Here is a 21,339-nt window from a genome sequence, read left to right on the forward strand (position 1 = left end):
GAACATTTATTCCTCGCTTCAGGCTCTGATTGCACGGCGTGTGCAATCCACTCGTGTCTTGTCGTCAGCATATTGTCTGAAGAACTGCCACGCCAGGAGCAGTTCTTCAGACCAGCCTATGAACTCCTTTGAGCTGCCTATGGTGTGCTCGGTCCCTTGTTGCATTGTTCAGTAGCACGCGTACTGTCTAGGGGATGGCCGCTCCGCTTTTGTACCCTGCTCCCTCTTTTGCTGTGCTGGTGTCTCGGTGCGACCACCGCCTCTTCCTCTGAGCTACACAATTCACTCGCATGACCTTGATTCCATGTGGGGTCGAGGACGTCATCGTCCTCCACATCATCTTTCACCCAGTCTTCAGCACTGCCCTCCTTGTTTCTCTGCACACTTTCGAAAGCCACAGCAGTTGGCACTAGAGTTGAGCGAACACCTGGATGTTCGGGTTCGAGAAGTTCGGCCGAACTTCCCGAAAATGTTCGGGTTCGGGATCCGAACCCGATCCGAACTTCGACCCGAACCCGAACCCCATTGAAGTCAATGGGGACCCGAACTTTTCGGCACTAAAAAGGCTGTAAAACAGCCAAGGAAAAGGCTAGAGGGCTGCAAAAGGCAGCAACATGTAGGTAAATCCCCCTGCAAACAAATGTGGATAGGGAAATAAATTAAAATAAAAATTAAATAAATAAAAATTAACCAAAATCAATTGGAGAGAGGTCCCATAGCAGAGAATCTGGCTTCACGTCACCCACCACTGGAACAGTCCATTCTCAGATATTTAGGCCCCGGCACCCAGGCAGAGGAGAGAGGTCCCGTAACAGAGAATCTGTCTTCATGTCAGCAGAGAATCAGTCTGCATGTCATAGCAGAGAATCAGGCTCCACGTCAGCCACCACTGCAACAGTCCATTTTCATAAATTTAGGCCCCGGCACCCAGGCAGAGGAGAGAGGTCCCGTAACAGAGAATCTGTCTTCATGTCAGCAGAGAATCAGTCTGCATGTCATAGCAGAGAATCAGGCTCCACGTCAGCCACCACTGCAACAGTCCATTTTCATAAATTTAGGCCAAGCACCCAGGCAGAGGAGAGAGGTTCCGTAACACAGAATCTGGCTTCATGTCACCAGAGAATCAGTCTTCATGTCATAGCAGAGAATCAGGCTTCACGTCACCCACCACTGCAACAGTCCATTTTCATAAATTTAGGCCCAGCACCCAGGCAGAGGAGAGAGGTCCCGAAACAGACAATCTGGCTTCATGTCAGCAGAGATTCAGTCTGAATATCATAGCAGAGAATCAGGCTTCACGTCAGCCACCAATGCAACAGTCCATTATCAGATATTTAGGCCCAGCACCCAGGCAGAGGAGAGAGGTCCCGTAACAGACAATCTGGCTTCATGTCAGCAGAGAATCAGTCTGCATGTCATAGCAGAAAATCAGGCTTCACGTCAGCCACCACTGCAACAGTCCATTGTCAGATATTTAGGCCCAGCACCCAGGCAGAGGAGAGAGGTCCCGTAACAGACAATCTGGCTTCATGTCAGCAGAGAATCAGTCTTCATATCATAGCAGAGAATCAGGCTTCACGTCAGCCACCAATGCAACAGTCCATTGTCAGATATTTAGGCCCAGCACCCAGGCAGAGGAGAGAGGTCCCGTAACAGACAATCTGGCTTCATGTCAGCAGAGAATCAGTCTTCATATCATAGCAGAGACTCAGGCTTCACGTCACCCACCACTGCAACAGTCCATTTTCATAAATTTAGGCCCAGCACCCAGGCAGAGGAGAGAGGTCCCGTAACAGACAATCTGGCTTCATGTCGGCAGAGAATCAGTCTGCATGTCCTAGCAGAGAATCAGGCTTCACGTCAGCCACCACTGCAACAGTCCATTGTCAGATATTTAGGCCCAGCACCCAGGCAGAGGAGAGAGGTCCCGTAACAGAGGATCTGGCTTCATGTCAGCAGAGAATTATTCTGCATGTCATAGCAGAAAATCAGGATTCACGTCAGCCACCACTGCAACAGTCCATTGTCAGATATTTAGGCCCAGCACCCAGGCAGAGGAGAGAGGTCCCGTAACAGAGAATCTGGCTTCATGTCAGCAGAGAATTAGTCTGCCTGTCATAGCAGAGAATCAGGCTTCATGTCAGCTACCAGTCCAACAGTCCATTGGCATTTATTTAGGCCCAGCACCCAGGCAGAGGAGAGAGGTCCCGTAACAGAGGATCTGGCTTCATGTCAGCAGAGAATTAGTCTGCATGTCATAGCAGAAAATCAGGCTTCACGTCAGCCACCACTGCAAAAGTCCATTGTCAGATATTTAGGCCCAGCACCCAGGCAGAGGAGAGAGGTCCCGTAACAGAGGATCTGGCTTCATGTCAGCAGAGAATCAGTCTGCATGTCATAGCAGAAAATCAGGCTTCACGTCAGCCACCACTGCAACAGTCCATTGTCAGATATTTAGGCCCAGCACCCAGGCAGAGGAGAGAGGTCCCGTAACAGACAATCTGGCTTCATGTCAGCAGAGAATAAGTCTTCATATCATAGCAGAGAATCAGGCTTCACGTCAGCCACCAATGCAACAGTCCATTGTCAGATATTTAGGCCCAGCACCCAGGCAGAGGAGAGAGGTCCCGTAACAGACAATCTGGCTTCATGTCAGCAGAGAATCAGTCTTCATATCATAGCAGAGACTCAGGCTTCACGTCACCCACCACTGCAACAGTCCATTTTCATAAATTTAGGCCCAGCACCCAGGCAGAGGAGAGAGGTCCCGTAACAGACAATCTGGCTTCATGTCGGCAGAGAATCAGTCTGCATGTCCTAGCAGAGAATCAGGCTTCACGTCAGCCACCACTGCAACAGTCCATTGTCAGATATTTAGGCCCAGCACCCAGGCAGAGGAGAGAGGTCCCGTAACAGAGGATCTGGCTTCATGTCAGCAGAGAATTAGTCTGCATGTCATAGCAGAAAATCAGGATTCACGTCAGCCACCACTGCAACAGTCCATTGTCAGATATTTAGGCCCAGCACCCAGACAGAGGAGAGAGGTCCCGTAACAGAGAATCTGGCTTCATGTCAGCAGAGAATTAGTCTGCCTGTCATAGCAGAGAATCAGGCTTCATGTCAGCTACCAGTCCAACAGTCCATTGGCATTTATTTAGGCCCAGCACCCAGGCAGAGGAGAGAGGTCCCGTAACAGAGGATCTGGCTTCATGTCAGCAGAGAATTAGTCTGCATGTCATAGCAGAAAATCAGGCTTCACGTCAGCCACCACTGCAAAAGTCCATTGTCAGATATTTAGGCCCAGCACCCAGGCAGAGGAGAGAGGTCCCGTAACAGAGGATCTGGCTTCATGTCAGCAGAGAATCAGTCTGCATGTCATAGCAGAGAATGAGGCTTCACGTCAGCCACCACTGCAACAGTCCATTGGCATATATTTAGGCCCAGCACACAGGCAGAGGAGAGAGGTCCCGTAACAGACAATCTGGCTTCATGTCAGCAGAGAATTAGTCTGCATGTCATAGCAGAGAATGAGGCTTCACGTCAGCCACCACTGCAACAGTCCATTGGCATATATTTAGGCCCAGCACACAGGCAGAGGAGAGAGGTCCCGTAACAGACAATCTGGCTTCATGTCAGCAGAGAATCAGTCTTCATGTCATAGCAGAGAATTAGGCTTCACGTCACCCACCACTGTAAGAGTCCATTTTCATAAATTTAGGCCCAGCACCCAGGCAGAGGAGAGAGGTCCCGTAACAGAGGATCTGGCTTCATATCAGCAGAGAATTAGTCTGCATGTCATAGCAGAGAATGAGGCTTCACGTCAGCCACCACTGCAACAGTTCATTGGCATATATTTAGGCCCAGCACACAGGCAGAGGAGAGAGGTCCCGTAACGGACAATCTGGCTTCATGTCAGCAGAGAATTAGTCTGCATGTCATAGCAGAGAATGAGGCTTCACGTCAGCCACCACTGCAACAGTCCATTGGCATAGATTTAGGCCCAGCACCCAGGCAGAGGAGAGAGGTCCCGTAACAGACAATCTGGCTTCATGTCAGCAGAGAATCAGTCTTCATATCATAGCAGAGAATCAGGCTTCACGTCACCCACCTCTGTAAGAGTCCATTTTCATAAATTTAGGCCCAGCACCCAGGCAGAGGAGAGAGGTCCCGTAACAGAGGATCTGGCTTCATGTCAGCAGAGAATTAGTCTGCATGTCATAGCAGAGAATCAGGCTTCACGTCACCCAACATTGGAACAGTCCATTGGCATATATTTAGGCCCCGGCACCCAGACAGAGGAGAGGTTCATTCAACTTTGGGTAGCCTCGCAATATAATGGTAAAATGAAAATAAAAATAGGATTGAATGAGGAAGTGCCCTGGAGTCCAATAATATATGGTTAAGGGGAGGTAGTTAATGTCTAATCTGGAGAAGGGACGGACAGATCCTGTGGGATCCATGCCTGGTTCATTTTTATGAACGTCAGCTTGTCCACATTGGCTGTAGACAGGCGGCTGCGTTTGTCTGTAATGACGCCCCCTGCCGTGCTGAATACACGTTCAGACAAAACGCTGGCCGCCGGGCAGGCCAGCACCTCCAAGGCATAAAAGGCTAGCTCTGGCCACGTGGACAATTTAGAGACCCAGAAGTTGAATGGGGCCGAACCATCAGTCAGTACGTGGAGGGGTGTGCACATGTACTGTTCCACCATGGTAGTGAAATGTTGCCTCCTGCTAACACGTTGCGTATCACGTAGTGGTGCAGTTAGCTGTGGCATGTTGACAAAAGTTTTCCACATCTCTGCCATGCTAACCCTGCCCTCAGAGGAGCTGGCATTGACACAGCTGCCTTGGCGACCTCTTGCTCCTCCTCTGCCTTGGGCTTCCACTTGTTCCCCTGTGACATTTGGGAATGCTCTCAGTAGCGTGTCTACCAACGTGCGCTTGTACTCGCGCATCTTCCTATCACGCTCCAGTGCAGGAAGTAAGGTGGGCACATTGTCTTTGTAGCGTGGATCCAGCAGGGTGGCAACCCAGTAGTCCTCACAGGTTAAAATGTGGGCAACTCTGCTGTCGTTGCGCAGGCACTGCAGCATGTAGTCGCTCATGTGTGCCAGGCTGCCCAGGGGTAAGGACAAGCTGTCCTCTGTGGGAGGCGTATCGTCATCGTCCTGCCTTTCCCCCCAGCCACGCACCAGTGATGGACCCGAGCTGCGTTAGGTGCCACCCCGCTGTGGTGACCATGCTTCATCCTCATCCTCCTCCACCTCTTCCTCGTCCTCCAGTAGTGGGCCCTGGCTGGCCACATTTGTACCTGGCCTCTGCTGTTGCCAAAAACCTCCCTCAGAGTCACTTCGAAGAGACTGGCCTGAAAGTGCTAAAAATGACCCCTCTTCCTCCTCCTCCTCCTCCTCCTCCTGGGCCACCTCCTCTTCCATCATCGCCCTAAGTGTTTTCTCAAGGAGACATAGAAGTGGTATTGTAACGCTGATAACGGCCTCATCGCCACTGGCCATGTTGGTGGAGTACTCGAAACAGCGCAACAGGGCACACAGGTCTCGCATGGAGGCCCAGTCATTGGTGGTGAAGTGGTGCTGTTCTGTAGTGCGACTGACCCGTGCGTGCTGCAGCTGAAACTCCACTATGGCCTGCTGCTGCTCGCACAGTCTGTCCAGTATGTGCAAGGTGGAGTTCCACCTGGTGGGCACGTCGCATATGAGGCGGTGAGCGGGAAGGCCGAAGTTACGCTGTAGCGCAGACAGGCGAGCAGCAGCAGGATGTGAATGCCGGAAGCGCGAACAGACGGCCCGCACTTTATGCAGCAGCTCTGACATGTCGGGGTAGTTGTGTATGAACTTCTGCACCACCAAATCCAGCACATGCGCCAAGCAAGGGATGTGCGTCAAATTGGCTAGTCCCAGAGCTGCAATGAGATTTCGCCCATTATCACACACCACCAGGCCGGGCTTGAGGCTCACCGGCAGCAACCACTCGTCGGTCTGTTGTTCTATACCCCGCCACAACTCCTGTGCGGTGTGGGGCCTGTCCCCCAAACATATGAGTTTCAGAATGGCCTGCTGACGTTTACCCCGGGCTGTGCTGAAGTTGGTGGTGAAGGTGTGTGGCTGACTGGATGAGCAGGTTGAAGAAGAGGAGGAGGAAGCCGAGAAGGAGGAGGTGGCAACAGGAGGCAAAGAATGTTGCCCTGCGATCCTTGGCGGCGGAAGGACGTGCGCCAAACAGCTCTCCGCCTGGGGCCCAGCTGCCACTACATTTACCCAGTGTGCAGTTAGGGAGATATAGCGTCCCTGGCCGTGCTTACTGGTCCACGTATCTGTGGTTAGGTGGACCTTGCTACAGATGGCGTTGCGCAGTGCACACTTGATTTTATCGGATACTTGGTTGTGCAGGGAAGGCACGGCTCTCTTGGAGAAGTAGTGGCGGCTGGGAACAACATACTGTGGGACAGCAAGCGACATGAGCTGTTTGAAGCTGTCTGTGTCCACCAGCCTAAATGACAGCATTTCATAGGCCAGTAGTTTAGAAATGCTGGCATTCAGGGCCAGGGATCGAGGGTGGCTAGGTGGGAATTTACGCTTTCTCTCAAATGTTTGTGAGATGGAGAGCTGAACGCTGCCGTGTGACATGGTTGAGACGCTTGGTGACGGAGGTGGTGGTGGTGGTGTTGGTGGTACATCCCCTGTTTGCTGGGCGGCAGGTGCCAACGTTCCTCCAGAGGCGGAGGAAGAGGCCGAGGCGGCATCAGCAGAAGAGGTAGCAGGGGGAGCCTGAGTGACTTCCTTGGTTTTAAGGTGTTTACTCCACTGCAGTTCATGCTTTGCATGCAGGTGCCTGGTCATGCAGGTTGTGCTCAGGTTCAGAACGTTAATGCCTCGCTTCAGGCTCTGATGGCAAAGCGTGCAAACCACTCGGGTCTTGTCGTCAGCACATTGTTTGAAGAAGTGCCATGCCAGGGAACTCCTTGAAGCTGCCTTTGGGGTGCTCGGTCCCAGATGGCGGCGGTCAGTAGCAGGCGGAGTCTCTTGGCGGCGGGTGTTCTGCTTTTGCCCACTGCTCCCTCTTTTGCTACGCTGTTGGCTCGGTCTCACCACTGCCTCTTCCTCCGAACTGTGAAAGTCAGTGGCACGACCTTCATTCCATGTGGGGTCTAGGACCTCATCGTCCCCTGCATCGTCTTCCACCCAGTCTTGATCCCTGACCTCCTGTTCAGTCTGCACACTGCAGAAAGACGCAGCAGTTGGCACCTGTGTTTCGTCATCATCAGAGACATGCTGAGGTGGTATTCCCATGTCCTCATCATCAGGAAACATAAGTGGTTGTGCGTCAGTGCATTCTATGTCTTTCACCGCTGGGGAAGGGCTAGGTGGATGCCCTTGGGAAACCCTGCCAGCGGAGTCTTCAAACAGCATAAGAGACTGCTGCATAACTTGAGGCTGAGACAGTTTCCCTGGTATGCATGGGGGTGATGTGACAGACTGATGGGGTTGGTTTTCAGGCGCCATCTGTGCGCTTTCTGCAGAAGACTGGGTGGGAGATAATGTGAACGTGCTGGATCCACTGTCGGCCACCCAATTGACTAATGCCTGTACCTGCTCAGGCCTTACCATCCTTAGAACGGCATTGGGCCCCACCATATATCGCTGTAAATTCTGGCGGCTACTGGGACCTGAGGTAGTTGGTACACTAGGACGTGTGGATGTGGCAGAACGGCCACGTCCTCTCCCAGCACCAGAGGGTCCACTAACACCACCACGACCATGTCCACGTCCGCGTCCCTTACTAGATGTTTTCCTCATTGTTATGGTTCACCACAACAACAAAAATATTATTTGGCCCAATGTATTGTATTCAAATTCAGCGGGATATAAATTTGAGGCCTAGTATTTAGGCGCTGGGTGACCGGTATGGATTTACTAACAGAATTGGACTTGGAAATGCACAGTAGCGTGTGTGTGAAGTTATTCTGAATGACCCTATGTGCACCTTGAATATTATATACCCTTTTAGGGATAGATTTCAAATAGCTCTGATATAGCAGAAACCACTAAATTATGAAATTGCTAAATTGGGAATTGTATTTCAACCCAGAACAAAAAATGTGCTTTGATGGACACTAAATAACTTTCCCAGCCACAACAGGACAGCGGTAACGAGAGATTTAGCGGGATATAAATTTGAGGCCTAGTATTTAGGCGCTGGGTGACCGGTATGGATTTACTAACAGAATTGGACTTGGAAATGCACAGTAGCGTGTGTGTGAAGTTATTCTGAATGACCCTATGTGCACCTTGAATATTATATACCCTTTTAGGGATAGATTTCAAATAGCTCTGATATAGCAGAAACCACTAAATTATGAAATTGCTAAATTGGGAATTGTATTTCAACCCAGAACAAAAAATGTGCTTTGACGGACACTAAATAACTTTCCCAGCCACAACAGGACAGCGGTAACGAGAGATTTAGCGGGATATAAATTTGAGGCCTAGTATTTAGGCGCTGGGTGACCGGTATGGATTTACTAACAGAATTAGACTTGGAAATGCACAGTAGCGTGTGTGTGAAGTTATTCTGAATGACCCTATGTGCACCTTGAATATTATATACCCTTTTAGGGATAGATTTTAAATAGCTCTGATATAGCAGAAACCACTAAATTATGAAATTGCTAAATTGGGAATTGTATTTCAACCCAGAACAAAAAATGTGCTTTGACGGACACTAAATAACTTTCCCAGCCACAACAGGACAGCGGTAACGAGATATTTAGCGGGATATAAATTTGAGGCCTAGTATTTAGGCGCTGGGTGACCGGTATGGATTTACTAACAGAATTAGACTTGGAAATGCACAGTAGCGTGTGTGTGAAGTTATTCTGAATGACCCTATGTGCACCTTGAATATTATATACCCTTTTAGGGATAGATTTCAAATAGCTCTGATATAGCAGAAACCACTAAATTATGAAATTGCTAAATTGGGAATTGTATTTCAACCCAGAACAAAAAATGTGCTTTGACAGACACTAAATAACTTTCCCAGCCACAACAGGACAGCGGTAACGACAGATTTAGCGGGATATAAATTTGAGGCCTAGTATTTAGGCGCTGGGTGACCGGTATGGATTTAGTGACAGAATTAGACTGGGATATGGCCAAAAAATAACCACACTATTGCTGGTTAAATGCACTTGGTGACGGGCGCAGCTTGCCCCTGATGTAGTATATGGCCAACAAATGAACAGACTATTGCTGGTTAAATGCACTTGGTGACGGGCGCAGCTTGCCCCTGATGTAGTATATGGCCAAAAAATGAACAGACTATTGCTGGTTAAATGCACTTGGTGTCACAGCTTGACCAACCACACTACTGAGGGTTAAATGCACTTGGTGACGGGCGCAGCTTGCCCCTGATGTAGTATATGGCCAAAAAATGAACAGACTATTGCTGGTTAAATGCACTTGGTGACGGGCGCAGCTTGCCCCTGATTTAGTATATGGCCAAAAAATGAACAGACTATTGCTGGTTAAATGCACTTGGTGTGATAGCTTGACCAACCACACTACTGAGGGTTAAATGCACTTGGTGACGGGCGCAGCTTGCCCCTGATGTAGTATATGGCCAAAAAATGAACAGACTATTGCTGGTTAAATGCACTTGGTGTCACAGCTTGACCAACCACACTACTGAGGGTTAAATGCACTTGGTGACGGGCGCAGCTTGCCCCTGATGTAGTATATGGCCAAAAAATGAACAGACTATTGCTGGTTAAATGCACTTGGTGACGGGCGCAGCTTGCCCCTGATTTAGTATATGGCCAAAAAATGAACAGACTATTGCTGGTTAAATGCACTTGGTGTGATAGCTTGACCAACCACACTACTGAGGGTTAAATGCACTTGGTGACGGGCGCAGCTTGCCCCTGATGTAGTATATGGCCAAAAAATAAACAGACTATTGCTTGTTAAATGCACTTGGTGTGACAGCTTCACCCTGATGTAGGCTTTAGCCAAAAAACAACCACACCATTGAGGGTTAAATGCACTTGGTGACAGGCTCAGCTTGCCCCTGATGTAGTATATGGCCAAAAAATAACCAGACTATTGCTGGTTAAATGCACTTGGTGTGACAGCTTCACCCTGATGTAGGCTTTAGCCAAAAAACAACCACACCATTGAGGGTTAAATGCACTTGGTCGCAGCTTGTGCTGGCGCACCACAAGACACAAAATGGCCGCCGATCACCCCAGAAAAATGTGACTGACAAACGGTCTGGGCAGCCTAAAAACAGTGAGCAATTGAGTATCAGCAGCTCAATGACCCACAGCTGCAGATCGATCAATAATCAAGTCCTTTGGAGGAGTTAATCTGCCTAATCTCGCCCTACTGTCGCAGCCGCAACCTCTCCCTACGCTAATCAGAGCAGAGTGACGGGCGGCGCTATGTGACTCCAGCTTAAATAGAGGCTGGGTCACATGGTGCTCTGGCCAATCACAGCCATGCCAATAGTAGGCATGGCTGTGACGGCCTCTTGGGGCAAGTAGTATGACGCTTGTTGATTGGCTGCTTTGTAGCCTTTCAAAAAGCGCCAAGAAAGCGTCACAAAAGCGCCAAGAAAGCGACGAACACCGAACCCGAACCCGGACTTTTACGAAAATTTCCGGGTTCGGGTCCGTGTCACGGACACCCCAAAATTCGGTACGAACCCGAACTATACAGTTCGAGTTCGCTCATCCCTAGTTAGCACCTGTGTTTCGTCATCATCCGAGAAGTGCTGCTGTGGTCCCCCATCTTGAAACATAAGTGGTTGGGTATCAGTGCACTCAATCTCTTCCACTTCTGGGGCAGGGCTATGTGGATGGCCCTGGGAAACTCTGCTAGCAGAGTCATCAAAAGGCAGAAGAGACTGCTGCACAACTTGGGGCTCAGACTGCTTGAACTATTTGCAAGGGGATGAGGTGAAAGACTGATGGACATCGGCTGCAGGTGTTAACTCTGATCTTTCAGCAGGAGACTGGGTGGGAGACAATGTGAAGGAACTGTAGGCACTGTCAGCCACCCAATCTACTATCGCCTGTACTTGTTCTGGCCTCACCATTCATAGAGCCGCATTAGGCCCGACCAAATAACGCTGAAGGCACCAGCAGAACAACGACCTGGGCCACATCCCTTATTCGACACTCTCCTCATTCTCCGCAAATTTAGTATCTAATGCGTGTATTTCACACTGACAGATGCAGCAAAGGCTGTAAAATTTAGTATTTTGCCCAAAAAGCATGTTTTTTAAAACCCCAGAAAATTATTGAAGTATTGCAAGCTTGTATTTCACACTGACAAAAGCTGCAACGGCACCAGATGTAGGATATTGCCAAAAATGTATATTTTTTTAAACCCAAATTATTATTGCAGTATTTCAAGCTTGTATTTGAATGTCACAAAAGCACATATGCTGTGCTGGTGCACTGAGCTTGCATAAAATGGCCGCTGCCGCCCACCTAACTAACAGACGGATAAAAGTTATTTTTCTGTGTCACTGGACTCAGGGCAGAGTAAAAGATTGTGCACTGCACCCACAAAATTAAATCTTTGTAGATCGCTGCGTTAACAAGCACTTCTGATTAAAGATTCTTTCCTATTCTCTCCCTCACAGCAGCAGCATCTTATCCCTACACTAATCAGAGCAGAGTGATGTGCAGCGCTACGTGACTCCAGCTTATATAGAGGCTGGGTCACATGCGGCACTGGCCAATGACACTAGTAGGTATGGCTGTGATGGCTTTTAAGGGCACAAAAGTAAAACGCTTGTTGATTGGCTGCTCTGCAGCCTTTCAAAAAGCACCATTAAATCACCAAACACCGAACTCGAACCCAAACTTTTACTGAAAAACACATCCGGGGTCCAAAAATCCTAAAGTTTGGTAAGAAATTTACAGTTCAGGTTCACTCAACCCTATCCGTCACTGGTCTAGAAGAAGCTGAAAGAAGGCTGCAGCACTAGTGCGAGCACCAATGTCTTTTCAAACAGCTGATTGGTAGGGGTCCTTGGTGTTGGACCCCCACCAAACAGATAATGATGACCTTGGAATGCAGTACCCTTGGAATGCAGAAATAGCAGGCTAAAGGCCCTACGATCATGTGACATGATGACATTATCAAAAGGTCCTTTAGCCTACCATTAGGCCTCTTTCACACGAGTGTGACGGATTAGGTCTAGGTGTGTTCAGGGTGTGTTCAGTGAAACTTGCACCATTTTGCAAGCAATTTCAGTCAGTTTTGTCTGCAATTGCGTTCAGTTGTTCAGTTTTTTCCATATGAGTGAAATGCGTTTTGATGCACATTATAAAAAACTGAAGGTTTACAAACATCTCCTAGCAACCATCAGTGAAAAACGCATTGCATCCGCTCTTGTTTCTGGATGCAATGCGTTTTTTACTGACGCGCCATTCACTTCTATGGGGCGAGGGTTGCGTGAAAAACGCATAATATAGATCATGCTGTGTTTTTCACGCAACGCGGAACTGATGCGTGAAAAAAACGCTCATGTACACGGACATATTGAAATGAATGGGTCAGGATTCATTGCGGGTGCTATGCGTTCACTTCACGCATTGCACCAGCTCGGAAAACTCGCTTGTGTTCAAGGGGCCTTACTGGATTCTAAAGGTCCTGCATACTGGTGTGTATACCTTTTCTACTACATTTCAGGCCCAGCTAGGCTCCTTACGATACAGTCACACTGGGTACCTGCCTGCCCTAAAAAGTACTAGAAAATACACTTCTCCCAGACCCCTTCTCCACTCGGGCCCCGAAGCAGCAGCTTTCCCTGCTACCCCTGTAGTTACGCCACTGAGTACTGTGAAAATGCAAATGACACATACTATTTCATATATAAACCCAGGACGTTGCAAAGGCTCATGGAATGTCATGCTTAGGGCTCATGCACACAGCCAAAGCCGTTTTTGTGGTGCACAAAACATAAATACCGCCCATGGTCATTCTGCATTTTGCAGAACAGAACATCCAACCCTCTATAGCACTTTCTGATCCTTGTCCGTAATACGACATTGAAGTGAATGCTTAAGAGTTCGATCCTCAAAAAAAAAAAACTACGGTTGTGTGTATGAGCCCTAAAAAGTAAGAAAAGAAGAAGAAAAGCACACAGTTTAATGCTACATAATTCTCTTTATTGCAATATTTATATAATGCAAGTGGCCTTATAATATTCCATAATGCACCATGTGATCAAACCAGGTCCTGAAACTATTAACAGTCCAAAGAAAACCTTAAAACTAAAATGAGTGAAAAAGAAATTAATCAAATTAATCTTAACCAATTAATTTAATATGTCATAGTAAAAAATATATGCTTCAGTGACCAAAGTCATTCTGTGCACATGAAATTTCCAATCTTGTACCATTCTGTTTTCTATATTATCATCAGGTCCATAATGCTTTACTAATTCAATTTTTTGCCATGGATTTTAGTGGCAAAATTCTGGAGAAGCTTGTGTACAACCATCATAGAATTCAATATCATAATATGAGCTCCTAAGCTCCCTCTAGTGGTGGCTGCAGAGGGTTGAAGCTCTGAATATGAAAATGAAGAATCCACTTTTCTTATAAATGTAATTATGAAACTATTAGGCCTCTTTCAGATGGGTGTTGCGGGAAAATGTGCGGGTGCATTGCTGGAACACCGGCAATTTTTACGCTCGAGTGCAAAACATTGTAATGCGTTTTGCACTCACATGAGAAAAATCGCTCATGTTTGGTACCCAAAACTGAACTTCTTCACAGATGTTCAGGTCTGGGATCGGTGTTCTGTAGATTGTATTATTTTCCCTTATAACATGGCTATAAGGGAAAATAATAGCAATCTGAATACAGAATGCATAGTAAAATAGCGCTGGAGGGGTTAAAAATAAATTAAAAATAATTTAACTCACCTTAGTCCACTTGCTCGCGCTCGCGTAGCCGGCATCTCCTTCTGTCTTCATCTTAGCTTTGTGTAGCAACAGGACCTGTGGTGACGTCACTCCGGTCATCACATGATCCATCACCATGGTAAAAGATCATGTGATGGATCATGTGATGACTGTGATGTCACCAAAGGTCCTTGTTGCTACACAGAGCTAAGATCAAGACAGAAGGAGATGCCGGGCTGCGAGAGCAAGTGGATTAAGGTGAGTTAAATAATTTTAACCCCTCCAGCGCTATTTTACTATGCATTCTGTATTCAGAATGCTATTATTTTCCCTTATAACCATGTTATAAGGGAAAATAATAGTGAATGGGTCTCCATCCCGATCGTCTCCTAGCAACCGTGCGTGAAAATCGCACCGCATCCGCACTTGCTTGCGGATGCTTGCGATTTTCACGCAACCCTATTCACTTCTATTTAGCCTGCGTTACGTGAAAAACGCAGAATATACAGCATGCTGCGATTTTCACGCAATGCACTAGCGATGTGTGAAAATCACCGCTCATGTGAACAGCCCCATAGAGATGAATGGGTCGGTATTCAGTGCGGGCAATGCGTTCAACTCACGCATCGCATCCGCACGGAATACTCGCCCGTGTGAAAGGGGCCTTAGGGTGCCTTCACACGCGGCAGAAAATTCTACAACTGAAAATCAGTCCCATTTACCTTAATGGGGCTTTCAGTAATCTATGCCATTGCTGCCCCATTTAAATGAATGGAACACATTTTCAGTTTTCATCTGCAGAGCACCTTTATGACTTAGGGCTCATGCACATCACCGTGTGCCGGCCAGGCCCATATTGTGGCCAGCATACAGCAGGTCAGCTATATACGGGCCCCAGCCGTTTTTAAACCGCATCATGGATGCAAATCCATTCACTTGAATGGGTCCGCAATTTGGAAGGTCCAGTGCGGAACGGAGGCATGGAACCCCACAGAAGCACTACGGAATGCTTCTGAGTGGTTTCTCTCTGTGCTTCCACACCACAAAAGAGTAGGGCATGCGCTACTTTTTTGGGGTACAAATGGACCTTGGACCCTTTCGAGTTGAATGAGTCTGGATCCACCTGCAGATGTTGGCTGTGCATTGGGGACTACAAATTGCGGTCCCCAATGTACGGAATGGCTGAGCAACGGCCGTGTGCATGAGGCCTTATTCACACAGCGTTCAGTTAGTGATTTACATCAGTGATTTTTGACCCAAAAACAGGTGCGGCTCTGAACACAGAACAGGTGCAGATCTTTCCCTTATACCTTATGTCTGTGGAGGCTCCAATCCTGGTTTTAGGTCACATCTACTTTTGTAAATCACTGACCAAAACCCTGACGTGTGAATGAGGCCTTACTCGTAGCTGCTGTTGAGGAAATCAAAGCCAACTGAATTTACTTCAAATCTAATTTCAGGACAAATTCAATTTGCTGCGAAGCTGAATTTCCTCGCACTTCACGGTAAAGAATCTATTTTTCCAGAAATGGTGGTTAAAAAAAAAACATGCTCACCTCACCTCATCCAATCCATTTGTTTGCATAGAGGCCAAGGCAATATTGATTGAGGATATAGCTCAAATCTTGCACGAGGTGACATTACCATACTAGCGTGCTGGCCCGGTGCGGCGGCGTCATCGCGGTGTCTCCAATCAGGATGACTGCGACGGCCTCTCTGCAAGCAAATGGATGATGGCTCAATTGTGGCATCAGATGCCACAATCAATGATGAATGCAACATCTGAGGGGTTCACTGACAGAGGGGTGGGGTGATTGCCGTTCCTCATTATTGTGCCCGTAGTGGAACATGCTTAGTTGCAAATCAAATTTCTTTGTGAAATTCTGCAAAGCAGCCGAATCAATCTCTCATCAGTAATCATAACTCCCAGTAGCACCATCTGAGGATTTGCCACTAACCATATTCCACTTCGGGCACAATAATGAGGAACGGCAATCACCCCATCCATGGGCGTAGGGATCGCTATAGCAGCCATAGCAATGGCTATGGGGCCCTACGCCACTGGGGGCCCAGGCTGCCTGCTGAGGATTAATATTTTTTTTTTTAATTCATGTGGTATAGCTACAGGGGTCGCAGGCCCCTCCAGGACAGACAAAGCGCTATCTGCAGGGCCTGTAGGCTGTGGGCAGTGCAATAGGGGGCTGTCGGAGGCAGAGAGGCGTACCTGCAGTGAGGAGAGGGAGTGGTCCCGCTCCCAGTCTGGGCGGCAGTCCTACTGGCCCGGAAGTGGAAGAGGCGGAGCGTACAGCGAAGCTGCGTGGTGCTGGGCCTGGCAGCGCTGCTGGAGTGTGGGCGCACAGACGTTCAAGTGGCTGTGAGGTGAGGGCTGGCTGACTCTGGGACTGGTAAAATTTACTCTGGAGTCCTGGACCATTATATCTAGGGAGGAAGGGGGAGCAGGACCCTGGAGGTCTGGACCAGTACATTTAAGGAGAAGGGGGGAGCAGGACCCTGGAGGTCTGGACCAGTACATTTAAGGAGAAGGGGGGAGCAGGACCTGGAGGTATGGTCTGGACCATTATATAGGGGGGAACAGGACACTGGAGGTCTGAACCAATTTATTGAGGGGGGAGCCGCAGGATCTCCAAGGTCTGGACCATTAAATTGAGGGGGGGCAGGACACTTGATGTCTGGACCATTATATCTGGGGACTGGCGGTGGGAGATTTAGGATGGGTGTGGGGGTGGGAGGTCTAGGAGGGGTGTGAGGATGTTGGGGTGGGAGGTACTGGAGGGGTGTTTGGGTGGGAGCTCTGGAAGGGGTGGGAGGTCTGAGAGGTATGTGGGGGTGGGAGATCTGGGAGGGGGGCCCATACATTTTTTTTGCTATGGGGCCCAGTCATTTCTAGCTACGCCCCTGACCCCATCCCTCTGTCAGTGAACCCCTCAGATGTCGCATTCATCATTGATTGTGGCATCTGATGCCACAATTGAGCCGTCATCCATTTGCTTGCAGAGAGGCCGTCGCAGCCATCTTGATTGGAGACACCGTGATGACGCCGCCGCACCTGGCCAGCACGCTAGTGTAGTAATGTCACCTCACACAAGATTTGAGCTATATCCTCAATCAATATTGCCTCAGCCTCTATGCAAACAAATGGATTGGATGAGGTAATGTGAGCATGGTTTTTGAAATACAACTTCTGGGATCTATAGTAACTAGACTGTGAGTATCTGTAAAGAATAAATCAAGGCAACTGGACGTCCAGTTGCCTTGATTTATTCTTTACAGATATATACCATGACCTGGATAAATGAGAACCTTCACAGATAGACTGTGAGTGCAACAAAGTGCATGATATTATATGTTGTTTCAGTATTAACTTCCCTTTAAAATTATATTCATCTGCCATCTTTAGCCTTGAGATAGTCTTCAGATGCTCTGCAGACTATCTAGTCATGATTCTGGGAAGCATGCCAGCTCTGGACCTCCAGCCAAAGAGTGAACAAGGAGACAACATAGTTTAGGATGAGGGGAGTACAAGGGATCGCCCCCCTTCTTTACCAATCAGTGTAAATGTCAAATGTCATGATTATGGTTTATGAAGGTTGGCATGTATCTGCCAACGTTATCTGTAAGATTTATGTCATTTTACACCCTGCTTCATTAAGGTGGAATCATCTTGTTGGACACATACTGATTATGCCTCAAGTTATTCTCCGAGCTCGTAACTCTACTAATTTGGATTTCACATAATAATCAGTGGAACCTGATTAAGGTTCGATAACATAGACTTTCTAACATAGGTTTCTCTATAAATTATTTTGGTAAATAAGATTATGGAAGAAATCCTGGTTCATTATTAAAGGGAATCTGTCACCTTGCTGCTATTTGGGAGAAGCAAAAGCTGGTAAAATGTTTGGTCATTTAATTTGTTTAACCAAATCATTTTCTTAAAATTAAAAGAACCTCTATATGTGACAAGTGCTGGAAACTTGATATTCTTCTGCTCTGTCCGGCCTCTCCCCTGCACACAATTGATTGCTCTCTTTATATAGTGTGAATAGGATAAACACTGTCAACTAGTGGTGGTTGATGAGGAGAGCTGAGAGGTCCTCCTGAATACAAGGACTCCTTAAACCAGGGATGTCAAACTCGTGGCCCTCCAGCTGTTGCAAAACTACAACTCCCATCATGCCTGGGCATACTACAGCTATCAGGGAATGATGGGAGTTGTAGTTTTGCAACATCTGGAGGGCCATGAGTTTGACATCCATGCCTTAAACTGTCTAAAGGACTTGACTTGCACTGAAGATGTCTAATAGACATTTTAAGAAAAACACATGCTAAAAACAAGTACGGTAAGTGCCCCAGCGTTTACACTAACATCTCTTTGGCAGTTAATGCTTCTCTCAGAAAGGCCAGCATAAAATTGGTGACAGATTATTTTGAATCCTGGTTTAAAGCTTTACATACACTGTGTGCTCTTGACATAAAGACTTAAGCCTCATTCACACGTCAGTGTTTCCATCAGTGATTTCCATCAGTGAATGTGAGCCAAAACAAGGATTGGAACCTCCACAGATATAAGGTATAAGGGCTAATTCATACGGCCGTAGTGTTTTGTGTTCCGCAAATTGCGTATCCGCAAAACAAGAATACCAGCGGTGTGCGTTCCGAATTTTGCGGACCCCACATGGCCAACACTATGATAGAAATGCCTATTCTTGTCTGCAGTAGGACATGCTCTATCTGTTTGCGGGACAGCAGAACCGAACTACGGATGTGGTCCGCACACGGTGCTGTCCCCATTCCCCATCTTTTGCGGCCCCATTAAAATGAATGGGTCCGCACCCCTTCCATAAAATTGCGGAACGGATGCCGGGAATGGATGCCCATTCATTTGGTTGTCTGAATGAGGCCTAAGGGAAAGAGCTGCACCTGTTCTGTGTTTAGAGCCGCACCTGGTTTAGGCGCACAATCACTGATGAAAATCACTGCCCAAAAACACTGAAATGTGAATGAGGAGGATTAGCCTCTACATAATTTCGGCCTATCCACGCCTGATTCTAAATGTAAGGCAGTTTCCTTGCAGTCTTACATTTAAACCATTTTCTATGACTAAACCAGGCATAGAAAATGATAAATGAGACAGGCCGGCCTTCCTACCTACACCATGCCCACTTTTTGAGACCTGGCATGAATGGGGAAGAAGTTGCAGATTCTGGTGCAGCAAGGCGTGCGACAGAAACATAGAAACATAGAATCTGCACAAGATATACGCCATAAAAGTGGTTTATTTTGGTTACTTAAATCGTAAGTTTCTACTCAGCTCTACTGCCCCTTGTGAGCTGCAATGAATATCATTCTCCTATAGTCAGTAAGGTCACTAACAGCTGTTCTTTCCTTAACCTGACAACAATCAATAACAAAGCCTGCTCCCTCTACAGCCTCCCTGGCAAACCTCTCATTATAGTTGAATATATGGAATCTGTCTTTCTTATTTGTGAAAAATGTTGCATCTAAAATCCCAATTAATATGAGGTATCCTTCAGGTTTTAGTAAACCCGACAACTTCGAGAGACATCTGATGTAATCTTCTTGCTCTTTGCAGACAACATCCAGGAGCCAAGCGCTGATGATACAATCTGCTGGTGGTAAGACTATCAGACCTGTGATATTTGGCTTCTCAAGGTCACATTTTACTATTTGATGAATTGCTGATTTCAATTTTTCATTCTTCTCCTGTAATTCATCACTGCAAAAAATGTGAGAAAGTAAGACATTTAATAGCCCAGGGCATAAATTAATAGGACATCATTTAAGTAGTTAAATGGTTATTCCCATCTGTACGTTTAGGGCATATGCACACGATATGTCTTAAATGTCCAATATGTGCGGGTTCTTCCTTTTGAAACCACACCTATCACTAGAAAAGGACCTCGTGTACATTGCCCCAAATGGAGTCATAGCCGCTCTTGTATGTTTCTTTCTAACTGCTATGGCACTTCTGAAAATAGCTGGGTATGCTTACTCGGTTATATCTGGAAGTACTGTAGTACTGAATGGAGAGAGCAATGCACAATGCATGTATGTAGTAGGGTCCTATTCTTGAGTAGTGATGAGCGGCAGGGGCAATATTCAAATTTGCAATATTTCGCAAATATTTGGTAGAATATTCGTCATATATTTGCGAATTCGAGATTATTTTCTTCATTGCGAAAATCAGCAATGTAATATTCGCGTAATGCGTGCGAAATAAAGGCGTGGATCTCTATAGCTACATTTTTAAAGCTGCTAAAAGTTTCCTAAAACTGGAGAAAATAGTTGGCACAGCAGAACATTACAATAGCTTTATATGCAGATAGACTACTCCAATATATTTGCAATTGCGAAATCGGCACTAATGAGGCTAATATTTTGGCGCAATACGTGCAACTTCACATTAACATTAACAGGTCTGACTACTTATTAGTGATTACTGCACTAAGTATTATATATATAAAAATGAGTTTCTCTCTGTCTATCTTCACTAAATTTGGCACACAGGTATATTAGGTGTCCGGGAAGGTTTTAGATCGGGTCTCAGCTCTCTAGGATGTACCGTTCCTGAGATATCCCCCAAAAATGAGCCCCCCCCCCAATACAAGCCTGCAAGTCTTTCTCTTTAAATCCCAACTGCTATAAACACAGTTTTACTCCAGGTTTCCATAACAACTTACCCATTTTTATTTACTGCTTAAAGGGGCAGGCAATGTGGAGGTCACTGTTTTTAAAGGGGCGGGCACAGTGGAGGTCAGGCACTGTGGAGGTCACTGTTATTAAATATGCGGGCACTGTGGAGGTCACTGTTATTAAAGGGGTGGGCGCTATGAAGGTCCCTGTTAAAGGGGTGGTCACTGCGAAAGTCACTGTTAAAGGAGAGATTACTGTAAAATTCACTGTTAACCCCTTAGGGACGCATGACGTACCGGTACGGCATGTTTCCCGAGTCCTTAGGGACCCATGATGTACCGGTATGTCATGAGTTTAAAACAGGATTGCGGAAATGCGGGGATTAATCAGAACAGGATGACCGCTGAAATAATTCAGCTGGCATCCTGTCACAACACCAGGGGGGTCATATGACCCCCCCGTATCAGCGATCGGCGCAAACCGCAGGTCAATTCAGACCTGCGGTTTGCAGCGCTTTCTCAGAAACTTTAAAATGCCCAAAATAAAGATTTTCATCCCCCCTTCTCCCTGCCGGCGGGTGGTGCAGGGGGGGTGTTGCAGGCGGTGCAGCCGGTGCGGGTGACGGGGGGTGCGGCAGGCGGGATCGCGATCCCCGCCCGCCTCCTCTTGAATATTCATTGGCGTCCAGTGGTTATACCAGAGTGTCAGCACATTGCTGATA

The 21,339-nt window shown here is 47.3% G+C and overlaps 1 protein-coding gene across 1 annotated transcript in view; it reads right to left on the bottom strand.

Annotated features, from left to right (window-relative positions):
* Window positions 1–18,981: 18,981 nt before the first annotated feature.
* The window catches only part of LOC122928838 (nicotinamide N-methyltransferase-like), a 123,805-nt gene continuing 121,447 nt past the window's right edge, over window positions 18,982–21,339 (bottom strand). Inside the window, exon 3 of the mRNA XM_044282105.1 lies at window positions 18,982–19,701. Coding sequence (XP_044138040.1) covers window positions 19,278–19,701 — 424 coding nt within the window. The 3' untranslated portion in view covers window positions 18,982–19,277. The remainder of the gene's footprint in view (window positions 19,702–21,339) is intronic.

This window comes from Bufo gargarizans, chromosome 2, assembly GCF_014858855.1.
Source record: "Bufo gargarizans isolate SCDJY-AF-19 chromosome 2, ASM1485885v1, whole genome shotgun sequence".
NCBI lineage: Eukaryota > Metazoa > Chordata > Amphibia > Anura > Bufonidae > Bufo > Bufo gargarizans.